Raw genomic sequence first — 13,154 nt, 5'->3', positions numbered from 1 at the left:
GACCTGCTCTGTTATGTTTGTGAGTTGGGAAGAAGAAAATTACAAAACTGAGGCACGTATGAGACTAGGCCTGGGCATTTGGGTGTTTGGGTCGGGGTCAGGTTTGGGTAATTCGGGTTTGGGTTTTTCGGGTTTACGAATATAGGATCCGAACAGGTGTTCATATAATATCAGGTCGGGGTTAGGTTTGGTTCCTCTCGGGTTCGGGTTATTTGGGTATTGACTTTAAGAAACCTGTAATGTATCCAAAATATATTCGGTTATGGATAGTACCTACTCGAACATATCCAAAGTATCCACAAAAACCTGAAATGTACCCATAAAACCCGAATAACCCGAAAAACAAATGAAACTGCATAACATGAAATCTTAATATAAATTACACTAAATAAGAAATTGAAATCATAATATAAATTAATCAAGAGAGTTTCAGACATAAAACAATCAATAATTAAAAAAAAAAAGAGGAGAATGAAACTTACGAGTTCTAGGTGCTATGAACGGAGAACCCAAAGATGAGGCTAACACAGTGGCGGACTCAAGATTAAAATTTAGGGAGGTCAATTACAGGAAAAAAAATATTAATATGACATATTGGGGGTTCAAACTCGGGATTTGGGAGGTCAGCAGTACCAAATTTACTATCTGTGCTACTGAAATTTTACATGAACACATGTAAAAACCAACTATTTAATTAGTTACCCAGGTCAGGTGACCCACCTTCCTCCTGAGTGGGTCCGCCGTTGGGCTAACAGCGGAATTAGGTTTTGGATATCCAATTTGAGAGTTTTGGTTTATAAAAGCCAAAGATTCTTGAAATTGGACAAAAATTGGCAACTTCGACATGTTTATGCAAAGTAAAGAAGATTCACAAGGATTCAAGGAGAAGAGATTAAGGCAAACGGAAATATGGCAATATATATGATATCATGTATGTATAAATGTGTTCTCGGGTTCAAACATATATCATCGGTTCCTCGGGTTCGGTTCGGGTAATACCTGATACATGTGGGTATTTGGAAATGAAAACCGAGTGGTTATTTATACAGAAGCGGGTCAGGGTCGGGTCAGGTTTTTGCAGGTCAGGGTCGGATCGGTTCCTCGGGTTTGGTTTATTTGCCCAGACCTATATGAGACAAAAGTTCTTTTATTTTTCTTTATTTAAACTCACTTTGGTTTGACAAATATTAATAATTAAGTTAAAATATTGGACTAATTTATTTCTAACTTAAAACAAAAAAAATTTGTTTCATTATGGGCTGGGCCTTCGATGTCACCATTAAATTAGGGAGGTCAGATTGGTGAAATATTTTATATTAAATTAGATTTAGATATACAAAACTTATAATAGTGGAGAAATTTTCCAAATTTGACCAGATCAGCTGACCACTCTTATCTCTACGTGGATCCGTCGTTGCAAATACCGATCCATAACTAATCTACTACGCAGAATAACGTAATTTATTGGAGTCAAATTTTGGTGGAATTGATCACAAAAGTGGTGTGGTAACCACTTAATTAAAGATAAATCCAAAAAAAAAACAATATTTAAAAAATACCAAAATAAATAGAAGAGAGAAAATATAACTAAAACAATATTTGTTACAAAAACAATTTGGAAAATTTCGTAAAAATGAGTGACTAAAAAATTAAAGCGGTCCGGGAAAAAAAAAGAGTGAGTCGATACCAAGAAAAACAAGTTTTTTTTTTTATATATTTGGAAAATAAAGTTTATGTTTGGGTGTTTCAGATATTTTACACCAAATAGAGAAATTAATAAAATTCTATATTTGTGAACCAAAATAAATGCAATATATAACTCCGGGAAACGCTGATAAATTGTCCGAATCCCTAAATATCACTTCTCGGTCTCAAGTCCAACCAAAGTCCCTTTTGTTTCTCAGCCGCAGAGATCTCAACATGGCTCCAATTGCTGTCGGTGATGTTGTACCAGACGGAACTATCTCATTCTTCGATGAGAATGATCAGCTTCAGACCGTCTCCGTTTACTCTCTCGCCGCCGGTAAAAAAGTCATCCTCTTTGGTGTCCCTGGTGCTTTCACTCCCACTTGCAGGTATCTATAAAGTTTCAAACTTTCTTCAGATTCGTCCTTGGAATTAGTTTTATAAGATGTGGGTTTTGTTTCTTAGCTGATGGGTTCTTAGATTTAATTTGAAAATTGTGTTTTTGCTTTTGGTTTGGTGAGGTTAGTATGAAGCATGTTCCTGGGTTCATTGAGAAAGCAGATGAGCTGAAGTCAAAGGGTGTTGATGAGATCATTTGCTTTAGCGGTGAGTATTAATATGTTTTGACCTCTGTGATGAGTTCTGTTCATGTATACCTGTGCAAATCTGATCAAATATGTTGAATTCGTTTGTTAGTCAAACTTGCTAAATTGTGAATGGTGGTTGGTGTTGGATTTAAATAGTTCTATAGATCGACAAGAGATGATGTTCTTTGCTAATATATGAACTTGGAATGAGACAGTTTTGGAGTACAATGAATTGAGTTTTGAAGGGTCTTTGCCCTGACCCTGAGTATCTGGTCTCTGATGAGCTCTAAGACTAGACGGGTTATTGTATTTGGCTTAGGCTACTTGATGCGCTTTACGGATCTAAGACTAAATGTGTATATTTGCTTTTGGTTTTTAAAGAGTATTCACGCCGTGATTTGTATGTATTGTTGCAGTGAACGATCCATTTGTGATGAAGGCATGGGGAAAGACATACCCAGAGAACAAGCATGTGAAGTTTGTAGCTGACGGGTCAGGTGAATACACACACCTTCTAGGACTTGAGCTTGACCTCAAGGACAAGGGTCTTGGTGTTAGGTCAAGGAGATTCGCTCTGTTGCTCGATAACCTCAAGGTGACTGTAGCCAATGTCGAAACTGGTGGTGAGTTCACTGTTTCCAGCGCCGAAGATATCCTCAAGGCTCTCTAAGTTACTTATCGTTTGCTTTTGTTGTAAACCGCTGTATGTGAAGTAGGGGATTCTATATCGCCTGGTTTTCAAACAAGTAGGCATAATAAAATAAAGCGGTGTGTGATGACTTGCTTGGTGTAGTAAGTAAACTGTTGGTTTTCGTCTTATTCTCTACGGTTGATTTATGAAATTGAGTAATTTTCACGTGAAGATATGCATACCAAATCTTTCCATTGTTGTTCTGATTGATGATGAGCACGTACCAAAAAGTTAGGTTACCAGCGTAAGAATAGTTGGTATCATGCACACTTGGCCTTCTAATGTGTTATGAACATTCAAGAGATTAGGCCTGGGCATTCGGTAAGAACCGAGAAAACCGAACCGAGAAAACCGACTATTTCGGTTATCGGCACCGATTATCAGAAGAGGCTTGAACCGATCGGCGAAATTATTTTGAGAATTTGGTTATCGATTCGGCTCGGTTCGGCGGTAGGTAACCGAACGGTTCTTCGGTTCTCCCCTAACTATCACCTATCGTCGAAGCAGCCTCATGAACTAAGGTCAAGGAATGGAGGATGAGTTGGGATATTAAAGATCTGCCATGGACATAGCTCGAAGAAAGACGATGAACTAAAAAAAAGAATAAACAAAACGCTAGGGCAACATGCGTTTAATAAATTTAGACTCTTTTGGGCTTAAAATAAAATATATGTTAAATATAAAATGTGTTAAATTTTATGTGCAGGCCCATGTTTTTTGCAGCCCACGATCTGTGAGAATAGAAAACCCTAAATCAATAAATATTCTTTTCATTTTTTTTTCTCTCTCTCAGCCGCTGCTTCTTTTTCTACCTCTCTAAACTCTGATATTCTAGTGAATCTCCTTCTGTTGCTGTTGCTTCTTATTCTACCTCTCTAAACTCTGATATTCTACTGAATCTCCTTCTGCTTCTGTTGCATCTTCTGTTTCTTTTAGTAATCCTCACAACGAAGAGGAAAATTCAACGTCTCCCATCTTAGTACATGTAGTTTTCACCCCCAATTACTCTTTTTTCTATTTACGCATCTTATGTAGAGTTGCTTAAACTTTAGTAGGTTGTTATTACAATTTATTTAGGTTGTTCTATGTGGTTGCTTGGTAACAGGTAGCGGGATCGGCCGGCCATAACATGTCACCGTCGGAATCTTCTTTCTAAATTTATTTTCGGTTAACCGAATAAACCGAAAAAAATCAAGAATCGGTTCACTTCGGAATAGATTTAAAAGTAGATAACCGAACCGAATAAACCGAACCGAATTTTTATTCGGTTTAATTCGGTAGAATTTTCAGAGAACCGAAAAATTAAAAAACCGAATAAACCGACCCGATTAAACCGATAAATCCGAACGCCCAGGGCTACAAGAGATGTTAATCTTGAGGGCTGCTACTTTGTGTCTCACTTTCACTAAACGGAGAAATGAGCTGTCATTTGCTGTTTGTTGTGTCTTCTCACCCGCCATCATCCGTGGACCTTTCTGTTCTTCATTTGGTATTTGGGTTTTACCTTCGTTCCATAATGGCGACTATTTAAGAAATGTTCTAAAGACTTGTTTATTATAAAATCGTTTCAAATGAAACACATTTAATTGTTAAGTTCTATCATAATACCTGAAAAATGAAATAGTTGTATTTTGGTAACATATATAAAATTAAATCAATTATTTGAATACTCACATCACACGCATCATATATTTTTCAAAATATTAAGAGTGTTATTGTGGCGATGCTTGATTGCATTTATTATTATCTTGGATTGCATTTATTTTTTCTTGTCTTACAAGATTTTCCAAATATGTCTATAAATGTTATATATTTGGAAAACAAAGTTTTTTTGTTTTGTTCAAAGCATTGCATTCAACTCAAAACCTGAAATAGAGGAAGAATCATTCAAATGATATGAAAGATAAAAAGATAAAGGCTTGAAGATTTATCCAAGGAAATGCTCAACTCCAGAAAGCTTGCATCAGCAGGAATATCTCTAGTCGCCTTGACGGATTCAGATTCAGTCATTTCAAGAAATCTAAGACCAACTTGTGGTGGTCATAAACGTGTATGTTATATATTTGGAAAACAAAGTTTATTTTTGGATAAACTAATTTTAGAAATCTATTAATAATAATAAATACTATATATTCAATTAATGATATATTTTCCATTCAGTAAAACACTATAAATTGTGCCATATACACCTATTCGATTATATTCATCTTCAAGTCCAACAAAAACTCTTTTTCATTAGCCCTTTTTGCTTCAAATCCTCAGAGATCTCTCTCCTCATGGCTCCAATTACTGTCGGCAATGTTATACCAGACGGAAAGATCTCATTCTTCGATGAGAATGATCAGCTTCAGACAGTCTCCATTCACTCTCTCCTCGCCGGTAAAAAAGTAGTTTTCTTTGGTGTCCCTGGTGCTTTCACTCCCCTTTGCAGGTATGTATAAAGTTTCAAACTTTCTTCAGATTTCTCCTTGGCATAAGTTTTATAAGATCCTTAGTTGTGGTTTTTTTTTTTGTGTGTGGTTAGTATGAGCCATGTGCCTGGATTCATTGAGAAAGCAGGGGAGTTCAAGTCAAAGGGTATTGATGAGATCATTTGCTTTAGCGGTGAGTATTAACTGATATGTTTAAGTTCATGATCCTGGAATGGTTATTGTATATGGGTGAGTATGCTTGCTTGATGTGCAAATGTGTTTTTGTTTAAGTATTGACGCCATCATATACATTGATTGTTGCAGCAAACGATCCGTATGTGATGAAGGCATGGGGAAAGACATACACAGAGAACAAGCACGTGAAGTTTGCAGGTGACGGGTCAGGGGAATACACACACCTTCTAGGACTTGAGCTTGACCTCAAGGACAAGGGTATGGGGATTAGGACAAGGAGATTCGCTATGTTGCTCGATAACCTCAAGGTGACTGTAGCCAATGTTGAATCTGGTGGTGAGTTCACCATTTCCAGCGCCGAAGATATCCTCAAGGCTCTCTAGATGGCTCTCTAGATAACTTTATCTTTTGCTTATTGTATTGTGTTATGTAAACCGCTCTATGTGAAGTTGAGGATTATATAGCCTCATTCATGCATAATAAAGCAGCGTGTGACTTGCTTGATATAATAAAATAAAGTATTGGTTTTGATGTTCTATTATTTTTCTTTGTGGTTGAATTTTGAAAGATATGAATAATTAACGTCAAGATGCATACCAAATATCTTCGTTGTTGTTGTGGACTATGGTAGGTATGAACCTAAAAGTTAGTTAACCAGAGTTGTACTACAGAAATGTGTGCTTACAGTCTATTGCATTCGATAATATTAGTACAAACAAAATTAGCTCCGGTTTTGATCATTAGCTCAGATTTTGATACTTAGCTTTCGAAATTACGTATTCATAAATATTTCAATAACTACAGTATTGAAGGTTTTGCTTATATTCATTAATAGAACTTAGGGAAAAAGGGAAGCTTTCTCAAGAAAAGTGCTGACCAACAAGTTATATAATCATAACATCAACAATAGCCTTATGAACTGAAGTGCATGCTTTGGAGTGATGCCTTTCAGATGTAGATCATGTTAATTCATTTGGTGGCACACATCGAACTACGGAGCAATATTAGATACTTATTTTAAGACTATTTCACAATAGCTCAATAAGACAACAACAACGGCTTATAATGAGTTTCAAGCTTATAGAATCATAGAATCCATAATAACTGGTTCAAATAGAGATACCAACACATAAACGCCAAAGTCCTCACGAGTACATCTTTGTTCACAAACACACACAACAGAACACACTTCCTTAGCACACACCATTCATCTTCTTCCTGTCCTTCACAAACTTCCTCCATCCAACAATAACGTCCATCAGGAGCTCCCTCTCCACCTTCTTCCCCTTCACATTTTCTGCGACCCCTTCTAGTCCCATCTTCTTAGATATCTTGGAAGGCAAGGTATCTAGCTCGTGAAGCACCTTGGAAATATCTGCCACAAGTCTCTCCGCGAGTGTTCTCGAGAAATCTTCCCTGACGACAACACGCAGAACCGTGATGTGCTGTGCATCCGCAGGCATAGTGTAAGCCGGAACGATCCACCCGAAACGACGTAGCATCTCAGAGATCTCGAACTCGTTGTGGAAACTATGGTCCTTGAGAGAGAAGGCTACGACTGGCACTCCTTGGTCCTTTGAGACTATGTTGAAACGCTCTGTTTTCTCTATCCCTTCTTTGAGAACCACCATGTTCTCAATGCAATTCTCCATCACATTTTTGTAGCCCTATTCAAACCAAAGCGTCCCATGTAAAAATTTCACTAGAGTCAGCAAAAAATTAAAGAATTTGACCTAATATATATATTTTATAAAGATCTATGCATGGTTTCATGGTTTACTACGAATAACACTAGACTCACCTCGAACCCAAGACGAATGAGCTGATAGTATTGAGCAATAATTTGACTCGATCCTACAACAAGAAAAAACTTTTATCATGTTACATAAATATAACATCATGAAATATTCAACTATATAATATGAAACATATATAACAAACCTTTGGAGAAATTGAGAGTGAAAGTGGGTTGATCAGAACCAAGATAGTTGATATGAAAGATAAGCTCTTCAGGCAAATCCTCTTGTGCCCTCCACACGACCCAACCAATACCAGCATAGACCAGTCCATACTTGTGACCACTCACGTTGATGCTCTTAACCAAAGGAAGCCTAAAGTCCCATTCCAACTCAGGGTAGATAAATGGAGCAATGAACCCTCCACTTGCTGCATCCACGTGGATCGGTGTGTTCCAGCCAGTCTCCTCATTTTTCTTGACCAGCAAGTCATTGAGACGCTTCACATCTTCGAACTCACCGTTGAGTGTTGACCCCAATATGGCCGCGACACAGATTGTGTTCTCGTCCACCATCTCTGCTGCTTTGTCTGGATCCATCACGTAGTAACCTTCACTTAGCTTTACCTCTTTTAGCTCCACCTCGAAGTATCGAGCAAATTTCTCCCAGCACACCTGAAATTAGACCATATTTGTGAAAATATACACTTAATTTCTAAAATGATGGTGTTTCATTTTAGATAAAAATAAAATATAACCCATCCTATTCGAACCAAATCCAAAAAGTTCGATCCTAAAAATGGAACAAGAGTTATTTTTAAGATTGTAATGATATTTTACTTTTCCAATAACTGAAAAAAATAAAATCGAATTCAAACAAAAATCGAAAAGCATAAAAATTGAAACCGAAATTTAAATTTATATGAAAACTATGATTCTTTTCTTTATTAAAAACCAAATCTGAAACAAAACCAAAACCATATCGATAAATCAATAATATATTCGATTTTAATGAAAATCATGGTAATATTTAACCCAAAAAAATGCTTTGGAATATTTTACTAGATATTTGAAGTATGATTCTTACTAAACCATCTCTTTATCTATGATGTTTTTTCACCATATTGTACTATATATGAATATGTATAAATACTTACTTGAACGTTGGCTCCAGTTACAATGTTGGGTTTGTCATAGGGTTTACCCTCAGCCTTGCGCTTGTTCTGCCATTTTCTTTTGAAGGCCAGTCCAGCTAACATGATGGCTTCTGAAGAACCAACTGTCCCTACTCCCACTGCAGTCTCATTTTCCTCAAGTGGCGCATTGAACAGTCGAGCTATAATGTTCACACATCGGTTCTGTTTTTCCAAAATAAATAAAAAAAAAAAAAAAAAAAGAAATTATGAATTATGAGTTCAATATAACAAAAGTAACCATTCTCAGTTGTTTCTTTAATTTAATTTCTGAAAACGGAATTTTATACTGTTTTAGGTTTTTTAACAAATGAAAATTTAACACTGTTATTCTTTCTTTGTCGATTACTCTATCTATCTACTAGCTTAGTTTATTCTTCATTTTTTGGTGATTGATTAATTAAATTATCAACAACTTAAAACCCACATTGATTCATAACTTAAGAAAACACATAACAATAGAAGAATTAAAGGCGTAAATTGGGGGAGTAAATTGTGAATCTACCAAATCCAGTGATTCATTCGTCAAAATATCTTTCTTTTTATCAAATTAAACGGTAACTTTTTTTGGTAAACTAAAAGATATCATAATATTGATAATGGGCTTATATCTATTTTATTGAGAAATGACATAATAATGTATACACTATTTGCTATCATCATATTCACACTATCAAGAAGCACCAAATGCACACAGTGATGCCATCACATATCCATATATGAACAAACAAGTACCAACTTCTTAATGGTGAATTTTTCAAAGTTTCACATGATAAAATCAATATGACGATTGACCTTACAATCACGAGATTTTAATGGTGGGTGGGCTCCTCCTAGGTTTCATCACAAGTCGCAACTGTTTGTATACTCATATGTCAATTTATTTACTTTTATCTTCCTTTTTTTTGTTTTTTTTCCAATTTATTCATTTTTTTACTTTGTTATCTTTTCTCAAAACATACAACGTTTACCACGCATTCATATACAGAAATACTCGATTAAATTGTACCATACCATCTAGTGGGAAAAAGTTGCGTGGACCAATCAAAACCAAAAATAATGTGTGGAAAACAAAGAGAGGCTTAAGCCCTCTTGCCAAAAAAAAAAAAATCAAAGAGAGGTTGCCGACAAAAGTGATAACATTGTTCTACGACTATTCAATTATTCTGCTTTGCCATCTTTTTCTCCCATACTTTGATTCTCAATGATTTAGAAGTTTTCAACTTTAATCATACGACTTGGTTGATTCATTTCAGATAAATAAAAAAACCGGATGCTATGCCGATTGGTTTATTGACAAACCGAATGTGTTATTTTCCGAAGTTCATTTCAAGTGGCCCACTAGTATTGATGATAATTTAACATAAGTCAATACCAGTTATTTATGGTCAAGAGATTAAGTTAGAGAACAACTTACAAAGCGACCAAGTCCACTAGTCTAAGAGCATGGACATGTCGGCCAATAAAAACTTGAAACGTATGGACATTTTTCTTTTCTAAATACAAAAACGAAAATAAGTAATAATGTAAATTTGTCTTCTTCTATATTGTTAAGGAGAATTAAATGTTGGACTAATACTAAATTTATTTAAACAGCAGTTTTTTCATCTTCCACTCCCTCTAACATTTTTTTGTTTTTGTTGAACAAATCCACTCCCTCTAACCTGTAACCCAAATTTTCTACTTTTTTCCGTTAACCTATAACCCAATTTTTTCGTTACAAACAAAAACAGAAGTATATGGAACGACACTTAAATTTAAATAATATTTTATCAAAATAATTAATTATATATTTTTAATGAAACCATTGCGAAATCGTGTAACCATTCCAAAGCAAACTAGAACAAGAAAAAGATCTAGCTAGCACCATTAGTTAACTATTATGGATCGAGAGATGGAGAGATTTAGACCTGGAGTTCGGTGGTGACAGGGTACTCATCCATGTCAACGTAGTTCTTGTTGATGGAGTCCATGATGAGTTTGTCACACTCTGGCTCCATCCATGTAGTCACGAACGAAGCTAGGTTAAGCCTAGGGTTACCATCAAGCATCAGCTCGTCTTTTATGATCTGAAACGCAGCGTCCTTCGGTATCGAGTTCTCCCCGATCTCATACCTTTTTGTCCAAATCAAAGGATAGAATAAAACCATAAAAAAAAATAAAATTGAAACTATATTTTTCTTCAATATTATTAATTGGTGTACTTACTTGGGAAGTGTAGTGCGAACATAGCGAGATCCGAACATGGTGCAGACAGATTCATCACTGTTCGTTGCCGTTCTTGCGAGAACCATCTTTTCTTTCTTTCTTGTGAGTGTGTGAGCGAGAAAGAGATGATGAAGAAGAACAAAAAGATACGAAGAGATGAAGTGCTAAGGCTACGTTTATACATTGATTAGTGACCCTACATATTTGCTGTCTTTCCTTTTTTTTTTTTTTTTTTTTTTTTATAATTTGTAGTTTTGTATATATTTTAAAACGATATTCGCATGTAAAATATCTACAAGATCGTAAAGATATACCGAATTGATTTCATATGCTCATATATGCTTGTACCTACTAAAAGAAAGAGACAAGTGATACCTACAAACTAAATTACATTACCGTGGAAATTTGGTTTTTCTTTTTTCTTTTTGGCAAGTATATTACCTATATTAAGACATTAGACATGTCAAATGAGAGATGAACAACTCACTTAAAAATAAAACCATTCAAATTACGGCAGTTAATTGTAACATCCGTGAACCGGAATCCCGGTTTGGGATGTGCATCGATCGATGCAGTAGGAGCATCGGTCGATGCTGGCTCAATTCTGTGCGTTTTGACTTATATCAAACGCTGCGTTTTGGGGTTAAGGAAAACCCTTAGATGCGAGTTTTGTCTCATTCGTGGGTGTTGAGCCGTTTTTGAGAAAAGAGAAAGAGAGAAAAGTTGTTCTTGAGTGTTCTTGAGAATTCTGGAGATTTGAGGCTGTTTCTGGAGAGATCTGTAGCTGGGAACGTTGTAGGAGTTTCCTAGAAGCGTTTTCTTCCTTGTGTTAGGTTCAGATTCGTCTTGGCAAAGGTAAGTGCATGACCATGGCTTATCTAAGCTAGAGGATTCTTTAATCTGCTTGTTGTGTGATGTTAGGCTTGTTAGTTCGTTGCTATGGACGTTAGGAAGCTTTCTTGTAGCTTGGGATCGAGTTTTTTGGTTGTAGGAACGAAGATCCGGCGAGAAGCTTTGGGGAAATCACGGTGCTCGACGTTGCGTCGATCGATGCATATCTTGTGTCGGTCGATGCAAGTGCGAGGACGGCGCGTAAACTTTAGGGTTTTCGTGTTACGTCGAGCATGCGTCGGTCGATGCAGATTGGGTATTGGTCGATGCAAGTTACACTTGCATCGGTCGATGCAGCTTCTGTGTCGATCGATGCTTTCCCATTTGGCATCGATCGATGCAGGTGTGGTGTCGGTCGATGCTGAGTCCTGGTTTGTTATTTGTCGTTTGTTGATTGTTGTGTGTTGGTTATTGATACTCTATTGCTTGTGTGTATAGCCCAGTAGATGGGAGGATTGCCTTACTGAGTGTTTATAAAATACTCATGCATTGCAATATGTGTTTGTGGTGCAGGTAAAGGCAAAGTGTGATCGTGGAATTAAGGCAATGAAGAGGAGGATGTTCTAGGGACTCAGTTTTATATTGTCTGACATTGCTAGGTTGCTAGAGTTGGGTCATTAGAACATTGCTAGGTTGCTGGTTCTATGATTCATGTTGTTTTGGATATTGATTATGTTGGAATATGGTTATATTTTATTATTGGATTATTATTGAATATTGGTTGGTTATTTCCGCTGTTGAATGTATTTGTGGTTAGATGACTAGTAGATATGGGACCAATAGTTATAGTTTATTTTATTATATTATATTTATTATTTATTATTTATTATTTTTAAAAAAGGGTCTATCGTTTCATTAATACACATCAAATATATTGACAAAGAAAAAGAAAAGATGACACATCAACATTCTTATGGTTTGCTGTTTGTAGCTTACTAAAAACTTAATTAGTTCAAGAAACTAGTCATAATAAAACATAAATAGTCAATACACATAAACTTTAACTTTTATTTTTATGAACCTATATTCCTGTAGTTATAACAACAACTAAAATAAATAAATATATATATATATATATATATATATATATACTCCCTGTGATCATAACAAGTGCCATTTTGGCACTTTTCACAAAAATTAAAAAAATATATTTGAATAATTCTTATATCCTTAAAATTCAAATTTACTCTTAAAGTTGTACATGGTTTTTATTTTCTTCATTGGAAAACAAAAAGAAAGTAAAATCCTCGGAAGCTTCAAAACATATCTACATGCATGCATACTAAACTTCTAGATCAACTACGCTTAAATAAAATTTATCAAAAAATATGAAAACTACACTAAGTGGAAAACGTGTCCGTTGATTTTGAAAACACCTCCATTGCTATTGCAATTGCCACACGACTGAGAACAAATCCAATAATTCAACGTTACGACCTCTATCATCTTCGCATCTTATTTTTTTAACAGAAAAAAATACTAATCACTTTACACAAAGTCTCCAAACTAAATAATAATATTGGGTTTACAAATAATATCCCACATCTGAAAATTAGA

At 35.5% G+C, this 13,154-nt stretch overlaps 3 protein-coding genes across 3 annotated transcripts; 2 read left to right on the top strand and 1 right to left on the bottom strand.

Annotated features, from left to right (window-relative positions):
* Positions 1–1,583: 1,583 nt before the first annotated feature.
* Positions 1,584–3,135, top strand: LOC104787613 (peroxiredoxin-2B). The gene is made up of 3 exons (XM_010513223.3): positions 1,584–2,075; positions 2,213–2,292; positions 2,690–3,135. Exons 1-3 carry the CDS (start codon positions 1,807–1,809, stop codon positions 2,941–2,943), a joined length of 603 nt encoding a protein of 200 aa, XP_010511525.2. The 5' UTR covers positions 1,584–1,806; the 3' UTR covers positions 2,944–3,135.
* Positions 3,136–4,801: 1,666 nt separating this feature from the next.
* LOC104787612 (peroxiredoxin-2C-like) lies at positions 4,802–6,108 on the top strand. The gene is made up of 3 exons (XM_087450976.1): positions 4,802–5,395; positions 5,489–5,568; positions 5,700–6,108. Exons 1-3 carry the CDS (start codon positions 5,241–5,243, stop codon positions 5,951–5,953), a joined length of 489 nt encoding a protein of 162 aa, XP_087307102.1. The 5' UTR covers positions 4,802–5,240; the 3' UTR covers positions 5,954–6,108.
* Positions 6,109–6,562: 454 nt separating this feature from the next.
* Positions 6,563–11,171, bottom strand: LOC104787611 (glutamate decarboxylase 2). Its single transcript, XM_010513219.3, has 6 exons — positions 10,707–11,171; positions 10,409–10,613; positions 8,463–8,663; positions 7,512–7,980; positions 7,372–7,424; positions 6,563–7,237 (listed from the first exon to the last, which is right to left on the bottom strand). Exons 1-6 carry the CDS (start codon positions 10,790–10,792, stop codon positions 6,764–6,766), a joined length of 1,488 nt encoding a protein of 495 aa, XP_010511521.1. The 5' UTR covers positions 10,793–11,171; the 3' UTR covers positions 6,563–6,763.
* Positions 11,172–13,154: the final 1,983 nt, after the last annotated feature.

This window comes from Camelina sativa, chromosome 5 (assembly GCF_030686135.1).
Source record: "Camelina sativa cultivar CO46 ecotype springtype chromosome 5, ASM3068613v1".
Classification (NCBI taxonomy): Eukaryota; Viridiplantae; Streptophyta; class Magnoliopsida; order Brassicales; family Brassicaceae; genus Camelina; species Camelina sativa.
The sequence above is the reverse complement of the archived record's forward strand: the minus strand, read 5'-3'. Positions and strand labels throughout refer to the sequence as shown.